Below are 16,854 nucleotides of genomic sequence, written 5' to 3'. Positions count from 1 at the left end.
ATTTCACAAACTCCTCTCCCTCCGTACCCCCAGCTCTAGGCCCCCTCCAGTTCACTCCAGGAAGATTAAAATGAATGGCAGAGCAGGCTGAAAGGGCCAAATGACCTCATCTTGATCCTATCTCCTATGTTTCTGTGTTACTTCCTTCTCACACTCATAATTCTACCAAGTTTTATATTGCCATCCAAATCGGAGTTTGTGGATATATTGAGTGTGAAGTGTATAAGACTGAGATAGAGGGCTTGTCCCAAAACCATAAAATCCTGCCCAAGGTCACCGGATCATTCCACTGTCCACCCCTTGCCCGCTCCAATTCCCGTGGCGGGCAGGATAGTAAAATTCTGGCCAGAGTCTTGAATTGAGTCAACATAGGCTGAGTGGCTGAATGGCCTCCCACTGTCTTGGCATGGTTCATTGTCACAGTCATTTCCTGTGAAACGCTTTGCCTGCAGCTTCCTGTAGCCTATAAACTTTGCTTCCTGTAACAACCACAGCCTGAAACAGCCCTGACGTATTAATAAGGGGAAAATCCTTGTCTATTGTCCTGAGATCTTTTATTGGCTGATGTGTGTCTCTATTTCATTATAGACTGTGTCTTTTAATCTCAGTGAAAACTGCCTTGTTAGAAACTGAACAAATCTTTTCCAGAATGTAAGAGACTGCTGTGACCTAGGCTGACATAACTGTTTGTTTGGTAAGGATTTACCCTAGGATATAAAGTTGCCGCTGGGATTGGCTGCGTTCAGTGTTTTGCAGTGACCTTCTATGTTGTCACACTCTTCCTGCGAAGACAGACTGAACAGTCTCCGTTCCTGGCCAGCATCTGTAAGTTTAAAGAGAAATATGTCTGCTGCATTTATATTATCAGAGAATCATACAGTGACCTTTGGCCCATTGAGTCTGTACTGACACATTAGAAACACCTGAACTCCCACCTAATCCCATCTGCCAGTCCCTGACCCGTAGCCCTGAATGTTATGGTGGGCCAAGTGCTGATCCAGGTATTTTCTAAAGGATGTGAGGCATCCCGCCTCCAGCACCCTCCCAAGCAGCGCATTCCAGACTCTCACCACCCTCTGAGTAAAAAAGCTATTTCCTCATGTCCCCCCTAAACCTCCCCGCCTTCACCTTGAACCTATGTCCCCTTGTGACTGACCCTTCAATGAAGGGGAGCAGCTAGTTCTTATCCACCCTGTCCATGTTTCTTATAATCTTGTACACCTCAATCAGGTTGCCCCTCAGTCTTCTCTGCTCTAGAGGAAACAACCCAAGCCTATCCAACCTCTCTCCATCATTGAAACGCTCCATCCCAGGCAGTATCCTGCTGAACCTCCTCTGCACCCCCTCCAGTGCAATCACATCCTTCCTATAATGTGGCAATCAGAATTGCGCACAGTATTCCAGCTGTGGCCTCACCAAATTTTGATACAACTCCATCCTGACCTCTCTGCTTTGGTGATCTATGCCTCGATTGATAAGTCGAGCGTGCCGTATGCCTTTTTCACCACCCTATTTACCTGCCCTTTTGCCTTCATGCCCCCAGATCTATGTTCTCTTCCCCTGCCCAAGTTGGGAGGAGCCTCTTGTTCAATCCTGTCCTGACAAAGTTTCAAATCGAAGCAGCCAAAGCTCAGGGAGGGAGACAGTGCTCAGCTGCACATTCCCTAAAACCCTGCTGCACCAACCCACAGCTACACAAACACACTTACAATGTCAACATTGAATGCACACTATATAAACAGAAGGACATGGGAAATAGCAACAACAGAAGACCATTCGACCCCTCAAACCTGCTCTGCTGTCCACTGAGATCATGTATGATACTTCACCATTTTCCTGCACTATTCCTGTTTCTCCTGATATTTTTAATATGTAAAAATCTATTGATCTCGGAGTTGAACAGAATTAGGAGCAGGAGTAGGCCATTCGGCTCCTCGAGCTTGCTCCCTCATTCAATAAGATCGTGACAGATCTGATTGTAACCTCAACCCCACATTCCTACCAACCTCCAATCACCTCATTAATTGAGAATCTATCCAGCTCTGCCTTAAAAATATTCAAAGACTCTGCCTTCCACCGCCATGTGAGAGAAAAGATTCCTCCTCAGCCTGTCTTAAATGAGTGACTCCTCATTGTTAAACTGTAACCCTGAGTTATAGATTCTTTGACAAGAGGAAACATTCTCTCCACACTCTCTCTATCAATATATCTCAGGAGGTATTGTATCGAAAGGAGGTGGTGTATCTGGATTTCCAGAATGCATTTGACAAGGTGCCGCAGCTACATAAGAAAGGTGAACAGTGTTCAGGGTAATGCAGAGAGATCCGGATAAACTGAGTGAGTGGGCGAGGACCTTGCAGATGGAGTATAACGTTAGCAAATGTGATGTTATCCACTTTGGTAGAAATAATAGTAGGAAGGAATATTATTTAAAGGGTGAAAAGCTGCAGCATGCTACAGTGCAGAGGGACATGGGGGTCCTTGTGCATGAATTGCAAAAACTCAGTCTGCAGGTGCAGCAGGTGATCAAGAAGGCAAATGGAATGTTGGCCTTTATAGCGAGGGGGATAGAATATAAAAGCAGGGAGGTCTTGCTGCAACTGTACAGGGTACTGGTGAGGCTGCAATTGGAGTACTGTGTGCAGTTTTGGTCCCCTTATTTGCGTAAGGATATATTGGCCTTGGAGGGAGTACAGAGAAGGTTCATCAGGCTGATACCGGAGATGAGGGGGTTAGCTTATGAAGAGAGATTAAATAGGCTGGGTCTATACTGGTTGGAGTTTAGAAGGCTGAGGGGGGATCTTATAGAGACTTACAAGATAATGAAGGGGCTAGATAGGGTAGAGGTAGAGAGATTCTTTCCGCTGTCAAATAGGAGGCAGAGAGTGGGTGTCAATGGGTGCTATTCGGATTGGCGGTTGGTGACTAGTGGAGTGCCCAAGGGTTCGGTGCTGGGGCCTCAGCTATTTACCATTTATATAGATGATCTGGAGCAGGGAGCCGAGTGTAAGGTGTCGAAATTTGCTGATGACACAAAGATAAGTGGAACAGCAAATTGTGTGGAGGGTGTAGAAAGTCTGCAGAGGGATCTAGATAGGCTGAGCGAGTGGGCGAGGACCTGGCAGATGGAATACAATGTTGGCAAGTGTGAGGTTATCCACTTTGGTAGGAATAATAGTAGGAAGGACTACTACTTACAGGGCGAAAAGCTGCAGCATGCTACGGTGCAGAGAGACCTGGGGGTCCTTGTGCATGAGTCGCAAAAACCCAGTCTGCAGGTACAGCAGGTGGTCAGGAAGGCAAATGGGATGCTGGCCTTCATAGTGAGGGGGATAGAATATAAAAGTAGGGAGGTCTTGCTGCAACTGTACAGGGCACTGGTGAGGCCGCAGCTGGAGTACTGTGTGCAGTTTTGGTCGCCGCACTTACGCAAGGATATTTTGGCCTTGGAGGGAGTGCAGAGGAGGTTCACTAGGCTGATACCGGAGTTGAGGGGGTTGAGCTATGAGGAGAGGCTGAATAGACTGGGCTTGTACTCGTTAGAGTTTAGAAGGATGAGGGGGGATCTTATTGAGACGTATAAGATGATGAAAGGGATGGATAGGGTAGAGGTGGAGAGGTTCTTCCCGCTCAGAAAGGACAGCAGGACTAGAGGGCACAGCCTCAAGATAAGGGGGGGGGGCGTAGCTTAGAACAGAGCTGAGGAGGAACTTCTTCACTCAAAGGGTGGTGAATCTCTGGAATTCTCTGCCCATTGAAGCGGTGGAGGCTACCTCGTTGAATATATTTAAGTCACGGGTAGATAGATTTCTGATAGACAAGGGAATTAAGGGTTATGGGGAGAAGGCGGGAAAGTGGAACTGATCCACTGCAGATCAGCCATGATCTTATTGAATGGCGGGGCAGGCTCGAAGGGCTAGATGGCCTACTCCTGCTCCTATTTCTTATGTTCTTATCTTCTTACGTATTAGCGTGGATAGAGGATTGGTTAACTACAGAAAGCAAAGAGTGAGGGTAAATGGCTGTTTTTCTGGTTGTCAATCAGTGACTAGTGGTGTGCCTTGGGGATCAGTGTTGGGACTGCAATTATTTACGATATATATAGATGATTTGGAGTTGGGGACCAAGTGTACTGTGTTAAGATTCACAGATGACACTAAGATGAGTGGCAGAGCAAATGTGCAGAGGATGCTGAAAGTCTGCAAAGGGCTATAGATAGTTTAAGTGAGTGGGCAAGGATCTGGCAGATGGAGCACAATGTTAGTAAATGTGAGGTCATCTATTCTGGTAGAAATAATAGCAAAATGGACTATAATTTAAATGGTAAAAAATTGCAGCATGCTGCTGTGCAGAGGGACCTGGGTGTCCTTGTGCAAGAATCACAAGGAGTTGGTTTGCAAGTGCAGCAGGTAATTAAGAAGCAAATGGAATTTTGTCCTTCATTGTCAGAGGGCTGGAGTTTAAAAACAGTGAGGTTATGTTGCAGCTGTATAAGGTGCTGGTGAGGCCACACCTGGAGTACTGTGTACAGTATTGGTCTCGTCACACAACCTTCTCTCATAAGGCTTACCCTCCAAACCAGGCAGCGTCCTGGTAAACCTCCAATGCTTCCACATCCTTCTTATAGTGAGGTGACCAGAACTGAACTCAATATTCCAAATGTGGTCTCACTAACATCCGGTATAGTTGCGGCATAACCCCACGGCTCTTAAACTCAAACCCCCTGTTAATAAATGCTAACATACTATAAGCCTTCTTCACAGCTCTATCCACTTGAGTGGCAACCTTCAGAGATCTGTGGATCTGAACCCCAAGATCTCTCTGTTCCTCCACATTCCTTAGAACCCTGCCGTTGACCCTGCAATCTGCATTCAAGTTTGTCCTACCAAAATGAATCATCTCGCACTTATCAGGGTTAATCTCCATCTGCCACTTTTCGGCCCAGCTCTGCATCCTATCAATGTCTCTTTGCAGCCTGCAAGAGCCCTGCACCTCATCCACTACTCCACCAATCTTGGTGTTGTCAGCAAATTTACTAACCCAACCTTCAGCCCCCTCTTCCAAGTCATTGATGATTATAGAAACGTAAAAGATTATGAAGGGAATAGATAAGATAGAAGCAGGGAAATTGTTTCCACTGGCAGATGAAACTAGAACTAGGGGGCATGACCTCAAAATAAGGGGAACCAGATTTAGGACTAAATTGAGGAGGAACTTCTTAACACAAAGGGTTGTGAATCTGTGGAATTCTCTGCCCAGTGAAGCAGTTGAGGCGACCTCATTGAGTGTTTTTAAGGCAAGGATAGATAAATTTTTCAACAGTAAAAGAATTAAGGGGATGTCAGGGGTAAGTTTTTTTACTCAGAGGATGGTGGGTGAGTGGAATCGGCTGCCATCAGTGGTGGTGGAGGTGAACTCGACAGGGTCTTTTAAGAGACTTCTGGATGAGTACATGGGATTTATTGGGATTGAGGGTTATAGATAGGCCTGGTAGGTAGAGATATGATCAGCGCAACTTGTGGGCTGAAGGGCCTGTTTGTGCTGTGGTTTTCTATGTTCTATGAGACCCCTTTATCCAGATTGCAGTATACCTACCAATTCCCCTTTATCCAGAGCACACCCACCGATTCCCCTTTATCCAGAGTATACACACTGATTCCCCTTTATCCAGAGCACACCCACGAATTCCTGTTGATCCGGAGTGAATCCACTGATTCCCCTTTATCATGAGCAATCCCAATGATTCCCTTTACCCAGGGCACACCCACTGATTCCCGTTTATCCAGGGCACACCCACCGATTCCCCTTTACACAGGGCACACCCACCAATTCCCCTCTATCCAGAGCACACCCACCAATTCTCCTTTATCCAGAGTACATCCACCAATTCCCCTTCATCCAGAGCACACAGAACTATTCCCTGTTATCCAGAGAAAATCCATCGATTCCCTTTTATCCAGAGTAAATTCACCAATTCCCATTTATCCAGAGCACACCCACCATTTCCCCTTTATCCAGAGCACACCCACCAATTCCCCTTTATCCAGAGCACATCCACCAAACCCCCTTTATCCAGAGCACATCCACCAAACCCCCTTTATCCAGAGCACATCCACCAAACCCCCTTTATCCAGAGCACACCCACCGATTCCCCTTTATCCATGGCACACCCACTGTTTCCCCTTTATCCAGAGCACACCCACCGATTCCCCTTTATCCATGGCACACCCACTGATTCCCCTTTATCCAGAGCACACCCACTGATTCCCCTTTATCCAGAGTAAATCCACTGATTCCCTTTATCCAGATTACACTCACCGATTCCCCTTTATCCAGAGCACAACCAATGATTCCTCTTCATCCAGAGTAAATCCACCGATTCCCTTTATCCACATTACACTCACCGATTCCCCTTTATCCAGAGCACATCTCCATTTCCCCTTTATCCAAAGGAGAAATGGGCAGCACGGTAGCACAGTGGTTAGCACTGCTGCTTCACAGCTCCAGGGACCTGGCTTCGAATCCCGGCTTGGGTCACTGTCTGTGTAGAGTTTGCACATTCTCCTCCTGTCTATGTGGGTTTCCTCCCACAGTCCAAAAATGTGTGGGATGGATTGATTGGTCTTGCTAAAATTGCTCCTTATTGTCCTGAGATACGTAGGCTTGAGGAATTAGTGGGTAAATATGTAGGGAGAAGAGGGTAGGGCCTGGATGGGATTGTGGTCGGTGCAGACCCGATGGGCCAAATGGCTTCTTGCTGTACTGTAGGGTTTCTATAATTCTATGATACATTTGGTTCCATCAAAAACCCCAAACTATTGATTTCCCTTTCACAAAACCATGTTGACTCTGCCTGATGCTTTCTCTTTCAGTTTAATACTCTCATTAACTGTTTTTAGTTAACCACAAATGTAGGGTCCTCCTCTTGAAATGTTTCTTTCTTGTTGGAATTAGTCTTTTTGATGCTTTCTAAACCTGCTACTGATCTTACAGAGCTTACAGGGCAAGACTTACTCAGTTAATAGCAGGGCGTTGGGGAGAGTTACAGAACAAAGAGATCTAGGGGTACATGTTCATAGCTCCTTGAAAGTGGAGTTACAGGTGGACAGAGTGGTGAAGAAGGCATTCACCATGCTTGGTTTCACTGATCAGAACATTGAATACAGGAATTGAGAAGTTGTTGAAGTTGTACAAGACATTGGTAAGGCCACATTTGGAATACTGTGTACAGTTCTGGTCACCCTATTATAGAAAGGATATTATTAAACTAGAAAGAGTGCAGAAAAGATTTACTACGATTCTACTGGGACTTGATGGTTTGAGTTATAAGGAGAGGTTTAATAGACTGGAGCTTTGCTCTCCGGAACATAGAAGGCTGAAGGGTGATCTTACAGAGGTCTATAAAATAATGAAGGGCACAGGACAGCTAGATAGTCAATATCTTTTCCCCAAAGGTAGTGGAGTTAAAAATTAGAGGGCGTAGATTTAAAGTGAGAGAGTGGAGAGATACAACAGTGTCCAGAGTGGCAATTTTTTTCTCACAGAGGGTGGTGAGTGTCTGGAACAAGCTGCCAGAGGTAGATGCGGGTACAGTTGTGTCTTTTACATAAGAACATAAGAACATAAGAAATAGGAGCAGGAGTAGGCCATCTAGCCCTTCGAGCCTGCCCCGCCATTCAATAAGATCATGGCTGATCTGTCGTGGCTCAGTTCCACATTCCCGCCCTCTCCCCATAACCCTTAATCCCCTCTCTTATCAAAAACCCATCAACCCGTGTCTTAAAAATATTTAGCGAGGTAGCCTCCACCACTTCAACGGGCAGAGAATTCCAGAGATTCACCACCCTTTGAGTGAAGAAGTTCCTCCTCAACTCCGTTCTAAACCGCCCCCCCTTTATCTTGAGGCTGTGCCCCCTAGTCCTATTATCATTTCTGAGCGGGAAGAGTCTTTCCACCTCTAGCCTATCCATCCCATTCATCATCTTATACGTCTCAATGAGATCTCCCCTCATTCTTCTAAACTCTAATGAGTACAAGCCTAGTTTATTCAGCCTCTCCTCATAGCTCAACCCCCTCAACTCCGGCATCAGCCTAGTAAACCTCCTCTGCACTCCCTCCAAGGCCAAAATATCCTTGCGTAAGTACGGTGCCCAAAACTGCACACAGTACTCCAGCTGCAGCCTCACCAATGCCCTATACAGCCGCAGCAAGACCTCCCTACTTTTATATTCAATCCCCCTCGCTATGAAGGCCAGCATAAGAACATAAGAAATAGGAGCAGGAGTAGGCCATCCAGCCCTTCGAGCCTGCCCCGCCATTCAATAAGATCATGGCTGATCTGTCGTGGCTCAGTTCCACTTTCCCGCCCTCTCCCCATAACCCTTAATCCCCTCTCTTATCAAAAACCCATCAACCCGCGTCTTAAAAATATTTAGCGAGGCAGCCTCCACCACTTCAACGGGCAGAGAATTCCACAGATTCACCACCCTTTGAGTGAAGAAGTTCCTCCTCAACTCTGTTCTAAACCGCCCCCCCTTTATCTTGAGGCTGTGCCCCCTAGTCCTACTGTCTTTTTTGAGTGGGAAGAGTCTCTCCACCTCTATCTTATCCATCCCATTCATCATCTTATACGTCTCAATGAGATCTCCCCTCATTCTTCTAAACTCTAATGAGTACAAGCCTAGTTTATTCAGCCTCTCCTCATAGCTCAACCCCCTCAACTCCAGTATCAGCCTAGTAAACCTCCTCTGCACTCCCTCCAAGGCCAAAATATCTTTGCGCAGGTGCGGCGCCCAAAACTGCACACAGTACTCCAGCTGCGGCCTCACCAATGCCCTATACAGCTGCAGCAAGACCTCCCTACTTTTATATTCAATCCCCCTCACTATGAAGGCCAGCATCCCATTCGCCTTCCTGACCACATGCTGCACCTGCAAGCTGGGTTTTTGTGACTCATGCACAAGGACCCCGAGGTCCCTCTGCACCTTTGCCTTTCCTCCAATCTTGGTGTCATCAGCAAATTTCGACACCCTACACTCGGTTCCCTCCTCCAGATCATTATATATAAATGGTGAAAAGCTGAGGCCCCAGCACCGACCCCTGGGGCACTCCACTAGTCACCACCCGCCAATCCGAATAGCACCCGTTGACCCCCACTCTCTGCCTCCTATTTGACAACCAATCCTCTATCCACACTAACACCCTACCCCCAACTCCCTGTCCCCTGACCTTCTGCAATAACCTCCTGTGAGGTACCTTGTCAAACGCCTTCTGAAAATCCAGAAAGACCACATCCACCGGCTCTCCTCTATCCACCGCCCTAGACACATCCTCATAGAACTCCAGTAAATTTGTCAGACACGACTTCCCTTTAACGAAACCGTGCTGTGTCTGCTCTATCAAGCAGTTCCTCTCAAGATGCCTCGCTATTTCCTCCTTGATGACGGATTCTAACATTTTACCTACAACAGACGTTAAACTAACCGGCCTATAATTCCCCACCTTTTGCCTGGCACCCTTCTTAAACAACGGCATAACATTAGCCGCTTTCCAATCTTCCGGCACTTCCCCGGAATCCAGCGACGTCTGGAAAATAACCACCAAGGCATCCACTATCACCTCTGCCATTTCTTTCAGAACCCTCGGATGCATTCCATCCGGTCCTGGTGACTTGTCCACAATCAGTCCCTCCAGTCTGTCGAGCACCTCCTCTCTAGTAACAGTAATGTCATTAAAACCCTCCAGTCCTACCACCTTTCTATCTCTAACACCCGGCAAATTATTCACGTCCTCCTCCGTGAAGACAGAAACAAAAAAGTTATTCAGGACCTCAGCCATATCCCCATCCCCTACCACTATGTCCCCCTTCTCATCCTCTAAGGGACCAACGTTCACCCTAGCCAGCCTCTTCCTTTTTATATATTTATAAAAACTCTTGCTATCGTTTTTTATATTAAGCGCAAGCCCAGCTTCATAGTTTCTCCTACCCTTCTTTATCATCTTCTTTGTCAATCTCTGTTGACATTTAAACCTCTCCCAATCCTCTTCTCGCCCACTACTCTTTGCTACTCTAAACGCCTCCGCTTTTAATTTAACACTTTCCTTCACCTCCTTCGTTATCCACGGCTTATTACCTCTCCTCCTACGGTCCTTTTTGACCATCGGAATAAATTTCTGCTGAGCACCAAGAAAGATCTCCTTAAAGATCCTCCACTGCTCCTCAGCAGACCTACCTTCCAACGCGCTCCCCCAGTCCACATTTTTTAAAAAGTGTTTAGATAGTTACATGGGTAATATGGGTATGGATATGGACCAGATGTGGGCAATTGGGACTAGATTAGAGGTTTAAAAAAAAAGGATGGCATGAACAAGTTGGGCCGAAGGGCCTGTTTCCATGCTGTAAACCTCTATGACTCTATGACTCGCGTAGTTACAGTTCAGAGGCACATATACCAGTCCCACAAGTGACTTTGTACATTTATCATTTCTCAGTTTGGTCCAAACTGCTTCTCCATCCTGTCTCTCTCTAATGTGCTAATGCCATCATTAATTAACAGAGGCACCTCTTCCCCCTTAACTTCCTGTTAGGGTTAAGAACAGGTTAAAGAGATATGTATTGTCTCCAGACAAGACAGTTAGTGAGATTTTGCAAGCCCAGGCAAGTCATGGGGGTTTATAGATAGTGTGACATGAACCCAAGATCACAGTTGAGGCCATCCTTATGTGTGCGGAACCTGGCTATCAATTTCTGCTCAGCGACTCTGCGTTGTGTGTCGTGAAGGCCGCCTTGGAGAACGCTTACCCAAAGATTGGAGGCCGAATGAACGTGAAGTGCTCTCCAACAGGAAGAGAACACTCTTGCCTGGTGATTGTCGATCTGATTGACTCATCAATCGACAGTTCCGACGCGCCACAGCAAAAAACCGCACCGACCTCCTCAGAAGACAAAATGGGACACGGCAGACAGTGTACCCTTCGTCGTCCAGTACTTCCCTGGAGTGGCTACGATGTCTTTTCTGGAGCCTTCAACATGTCATTGATGAAGACAGACATCTCGCCAAGGCAATCCCCACACCCCCACTTCTTGCCTTCAAGAACAACCACAAACAGCGCATTGTCTGCAGCAAACTACCCAGCCTTCAGGAGAACAATGGCCACAACACCACACAACCCTGCCACAGCAACCTCTTCAAGACATGCCAGGTCATCAACATGGATGCCATCATCTCACGTGAGAACAACATCCACCAGGTACACGGTACATACTCTTGCAACTCGGCCAACTCAATCTACCTGATATGCTGCAGGGAAGGATGTCCTGAGGCATGGTACATTGGGGAGACCATGCAGATGCTATAACAATGGATGAATGAACACCTCTCGACAATCACCAGGCAAGACTGTTCCCTTCCTGTTGGAGAATGCTTCAGCGGTCACGGGCATTCAGCCTCCGATCTTCAGGTAGATGTTCTCCAAGGCGGCCTTCATGACGCATGACAACGCAAAGTCGCTGAGCAGAAACTTATAGCCAAGTTCTGAACACATGAGGACAGCCTCAACCAGGATCTTGGGTTCATGTCACACTATCTGTAACCCCCATGACTTGTCTGGGCATGCAAAATCTCACTAACTGTCCTGTCTAGAACATGGAACAGTACAGCACAGTACAGGCCCTTCACCCTCAATGTTGTGTCAAGCTACGTCCGAACCCAAGATCAAGCTATCCCACTCCCTATCAATTTCATGTGCTCCATGTGCCTATCCAATACCGCTTGAAAGTTCCTAAAGCGTCTGACTCCACTATCATAGCAAGCAGTGCATTCCACACCACAACCACTCTAAGTAAAGAATCTACCTCAGACATCTCTTCTATATCTCCCATCATGAACCTTATTGTTATGCCCCCTAGTAACAGCTACATCCACCCGATGAAATAGTCTCTGAACTCTGCCTGGAGACAAAACACATGGCTTTAATCTGTGCTTAACACTCTTTCCACTCACATTGCCTGCATCTTTAAGACTTGATTACCTGTAAAGATTCGCATTCCAACCATTATTTTGTAAAATGTCTTTGTCTTTATATGCCCTGTTTGTGAACAGAGCTCCCACTTAGCTGACAAAGGAGCAACGTTCCAAAAGCTAGTGGCTTTTGCTACCAAATAAACCTGTTGGACTTTAACCTGGTGTTATGAGACTTCTTCCTAAATGTTACAGACTCTCAAATATTCAGCTCCCAAACTAGATCTCCCAATCTAGGTTTCCCTATAGACGTGTACCTGGAATGGCTATTGGATTGTACTTATTATTTTCTGTTTGAACAATCAGTTCATAGAATCCCTACAGCACAGCAGGAGGCCATTTGGCCCGTCAAGTCTGCACTGACCGCAATCCATCCAAGCCCTATCCCCATAACCTCACATATTTGCCCTGCTAATTCCCCTGACACTAGGGTCAATTTAGCATGATCAATCAACCCAACCTGCACATCTTTGGAGTGTGGGAGGAAACCGGACTATTCGGAGGAAATCCACGCAAACACGGGGAGAACGTGCAGACCCCATACAGACAGTGACCCGAGGCCGGAATCAAACCAGAGCTAACCACTGTGCCATCGTGCCGCCGTTTCATCTCTCATTTCAAGTGCCAATGCCCCATGAACCAGAACCTATTTCTCCCACACCAATCTCTGAGACACACATTCAGTCCTCGAATCTGATTATCTCAATGCCAATTTATGCATGGCTGAGGTAATAGTCCAGAAATGATGACTTTTGAGGTTCTGCTTCTTAATTTGATGGTGAGGTCCATGTGCTGATTTTGCAGAACCTTCCTTGTCCTGCCTACATCACTGGTGCCTACACAAAATGCAACCTCCCCCCTCCCACTGGAAGTTCCTTTCCAGCCTGGAGCAGATGTCCTGACCCTCTGGTACCAAGCAGACAACAGTGTTCTGGACTCTCACTCCTTATTACAGAGACCATATCACTCCCTCTCACTATACTGTCTCCTATTATTGCCATATTCTTACGTGTTCCTCCCACTTGAATAGTTTCCTGTACCACATTGCTCTGGTCAGCCTACCCTCATCCAGACAAACAGAGAGAATCTTAAACCTGTTGGACAATTGCAGGGGCTGACACTTCTGAACTCTTGCTCTCTGGGTCCCCTTACCTGCCTTAGCAACAGTCACACCTCCTGTTCCTAACCATTCTCCAAATTAGAAGACCCTATCCAACAGAAGCAAAGCATCCAGGGAACTCTCTCCCTCCTTGTTATTATCACAGTGTCTGCAGATTGGCCTCCAGGTCGATGACTCTGAGCTGACTCTCCTGAAGCTGCAGACACTTTCTGCAGATGTGCTTGCCCTGGATAATACCAATATCCATGAGCTTAAAGAAATGAGAATAGATGGAAGACTGACAGATGGAGACTGTGCGGCATTTGCTTCTTTTTATTCAGAATGATTGTGACTTTCTTCTCATTTCCTTTACCGACAGATAAAGGGATAATTTTCCTTTGCTGTGAAGTTCTCACTGTGCTTACCGACATTCCCCTGATTATCAGATCAAAACAGAATTGTGAGTATTTGCAGAATTGAAAGCAGTCAAGTCTCAGGATCAATATGTTCAGTTTCTCTAGGGAAAGGCTAAAAAAGCATGAGAGAAGAACTCTTAACCATCTCTGGTTGTTCAGTTCGCAAAGACAGGGTCCACACAGGAAACAATGAATTTTCTGCTGTTATTAGAATGTGAATAAATTTCTTTACAACTTCTGGGTTAGGGCATCAATCTTTCTAAAATTATCAGACAGGTGTAAACAGCACACATACTCACTGTGTCTCTGAGACAGAGAGTTGTAAACAGCCCACATACTGTATCTCAGAGACAGAGAGTTGTAAACAGCCCACATACTCACTGTATCTCAGAGACAGAGAGTTGTAAACAGCCCACATATTCACTGTGTCTCTGAGACAGAGAGTTGTAAACAGCACACATACTCACTGTGTCTCTGAGACGGAGAGTTGTAAACAGCACACATACTCACTGTGTCTCTGAGACAGAGAGGTGTAAACAGCACACATACTCACTGTGTCTCTGAGACAGAGAAGTGTAAACAGCACACATACTCACTGTGTCTCTGAGACAGAGAGGGGTAAACAGCACACATACTCACTGTGTCTCTGAGACAGAGAGGGGTAAACAGTACACATACTCACTGTGTCTCTGAGACAGAGAGGGGTAAACAGTACACATACTCTAGGTGACTGAGAGACCACAGATGTGCGACCGTTTAACATTGACAATAACCAGTATGTTAAAGTTAAGACCAGTGCAAATGAGAATGGATGCCACTTGCTAATGGCTATTTTCCGCAGAGGGATCTGTGTGTCCTAGTGCTTGAATCATAAAAAGTTAACTGGTGGCTCCAACAAGTAGTTAAGAAGGTAAACTGCACTTTTGCCTTTATTGCAAGGGGATTGGTGTTTAAAAGTTGCACAGGTTGTTGATCAGGCCTTGCCTAGAGTACTGAGTACAGTTTTGATCCCCTTAATGAAAAGGGATGGAGTAACATTGGAGGCAGCCCCCTCCCTCTCTCTCCCCACCAGGCCGCAGGTTGCCTCACACTGATGGTGTAACCGCACCTCTCTTAGTAACTTAACTGTAGAAAGAGTTTCCTCTTGTGAAAGGTGTTTCTTTGTAATAGACTGACAGACACATAACAGGATGCCACCTTCTTACAAATCTGTGAATTTGTGTGCAACGGGCTGACTTGTGGAACTGTTCCCCTGATATTGATACTGAGAGCTGATTATTTTAAATCCCTAAACTGTTTTGAAACAATTGAGTATTTGTTTGTCGATATTAGATGTATTTTGTGTTATGAAATACAACCTTAGCAAGCACGGGAATTATATATCGGACAACAAGTGGTTGACACAATTGTGAAGGGCTTGTCAGCACGTCAAAATGTCCTGCATGGCATGTACCCACAATCCTCCAAACCATGACTGCAATCTTACCACTGTTCTGCTGGCAGAATTTTCCCATCCCGTTGCAGTGAACGGAAATTTGGCCGACTTTCCTGCAGCGGGAGTGTGGCGTGAATGACAGGTAAGATCATGCACAATATCCATCGGCACTTCAAATACTTAATATAAAATATAGTGTAGCCAATTGTTAGTACCTCACCATATTATATCCCCGTTGTACATTTACTGAACTGAGTGTTACCCAGTCTGGTCTTGGGGGTGTCCTGGCCAGGTCTTAGGGTGAGTTTCTTGTCTGGACCTGGGAAGAGTTTCCTGTCCTAGTCTTGGGGAGAGTTTCCTGATCAGGTCTTGGGGAAAGTTTCCTGGTCACGTTTTGGGGAGTTTCCTGGTCACGTTTTGGGGAGTTTCCTGGTCAGGTCTTAGGGAGATTTTCTGGTCTGGTCTTGGGGAAAGTTTCTTGTCTGTACCCGAGGAGAGTTTCCTACTCTGGTCCTGGGGAGAGTTTCCTGGTCAGGTCTTGGGGAGAGTTTCTGGTCTTGTCTTGGGGAGAGTTTCTGGTCGGAAATGTCATCAATGTGTGGATCCACAAGAAATTGGTGAGATCCTAAATGACTATTTCTCATCAGTTTTTACTGTTGAGAAAAGCATGGATGTTAGGGAACTTGGGGACATAAATAGGTTTATTGAGGAGTGTACATATTACAGAGAAGGAGATGCTGGAAGTCTTAAAGCACATCAAGGTAGTTATATCCCCAGGACCTGATGGAGCCAGGGAGAAAATTGTGGGTCCCCTAGCAGAGATATTTGAATCATCGATAGTCACAGTTGAGGTGCCTGAAGATTGGAGGGTGGCAAATGTTGTGCCTTTGTTTGAAAAGGGCTGCAGGGAAAAGCCTGTGAACTACAGGCCAGTGAGTCTCACATCTGAATGGGTAAATTGTTGGAAAGTATTTTGAGAGACAGGATCTGCAGGCATTTACATAAGAACATTAGAACGTAAGAAATAGGAGCAGGAGTAGGCCATCTAGCCCTTCGAGCCTGCCCCGCCATTCAATAAGATCATGGCTGATCTGTCGTGGCTCAGTTCCACATTCCCGCCCTCTCCCCATAACCCTTAATCCCCTCACCGATCAAAAACCCATCAACCCGCGTCTTAAATATATTTAGCGAGGCAGCCTCCACCACTTCAACGGGCAGAGAATTCCAGAGATTCACCACCCTTTGAGTGAAGAAGTTCCTCCTCAACTCCGTTCTAAACCGCCCCCCCCTTTATTTTGAGGCTGTGCCCCCTTGTCCTACTGTCCTTTCTGAGCGGGAAGAGTCTCTCCACCTCTATCCCATCCATCCCATTCTTCATCTTATATGTCTCGATGAGGTCTCCCCTCATTCTTCTAAACTCTAACGAGTACAAGCCTAGTCTATTCAGCCTCTCCTCATAGCTCAACCCCCTCAACTCCGGAATCAGCCTAGTAAACCTCCTCTGCACTCCCTCCAAGGCCAAAATATCCTTGCGTAAGTGCGGCGACCAAAACTGCACACAGTACTCCAGCTGTGGCCTCACCAATGCCCTATACAGCTGCAGCAAGACCTCCCTACTTTTATATTCAATTCCCCTCGCTATGAAGGCCAGCATCCCATTCGCCTTCCTGACCACCTGCTGCACCTGCAGGCTGGGTTTTTGCGACTCATGCACAAGGACCCCGAGGTCCCTCTGCACCGTCGCCTGCTGCAGTTTTTCGCCACATAAGTAATAGTCCTTCCTACCATTATTCCTACCAAAGTGGACCACCTCGCACTTGCCAACATTAAATTCCATTTGCCAGTTCCTGGCCCATTCGCCCAGCCTATCTAGATCCTTCTGCA

The 16,854-nt window shown here is 46.4% G+C and overlaps 1 protein-coding gene across 1 annotated transcript in view; it reads left to right on the top strand.

Moving 5' to 3' along the window:
• LOC145338809 (uncharacterized) overlaps positions 1 to 16,854 on the top strand; it is a 101,515-nt gene that overhangs the window by 54,836 nt on the left and 29,825 nt on the right. Inside the window, exons 8-9 of the mRNA XM_080183211.1 lie at positions 700 to 825; positions 13,499 to 13,579. Coding sequence (XP_080039337.1) covers positions 700 to 825; positions 13,499 to 13,579 — 207 coding nt within the window. The remainder of the gene's footprint in view (positions 1 to 699; positions 826 to 13,498; positions 13,580 to 16,854) is intronic.

This window comes from Carcharhinus amblyrhynchos, unplaced genomic scaffold, assembly GCF_965287045.1.
Source record: "Carcharhinus amblyrhynchos unplaced genomic scaffold, sCarAmb.v2.hapA chromosome_185, whole genome shotgun sequence".
NCBI lineage: Eukaryota > Metazoa > Chordata > Chondrichthyes > Carcharhiniformes > Carcharhinidae > Carcharhinus > Carcharhinus amblyrhynchos.
The sequence above is the reverse complement of the archived record's forward strand: the minus strand, read 5'-3'. Positions and strand labels throughout refer to the sequence as shown.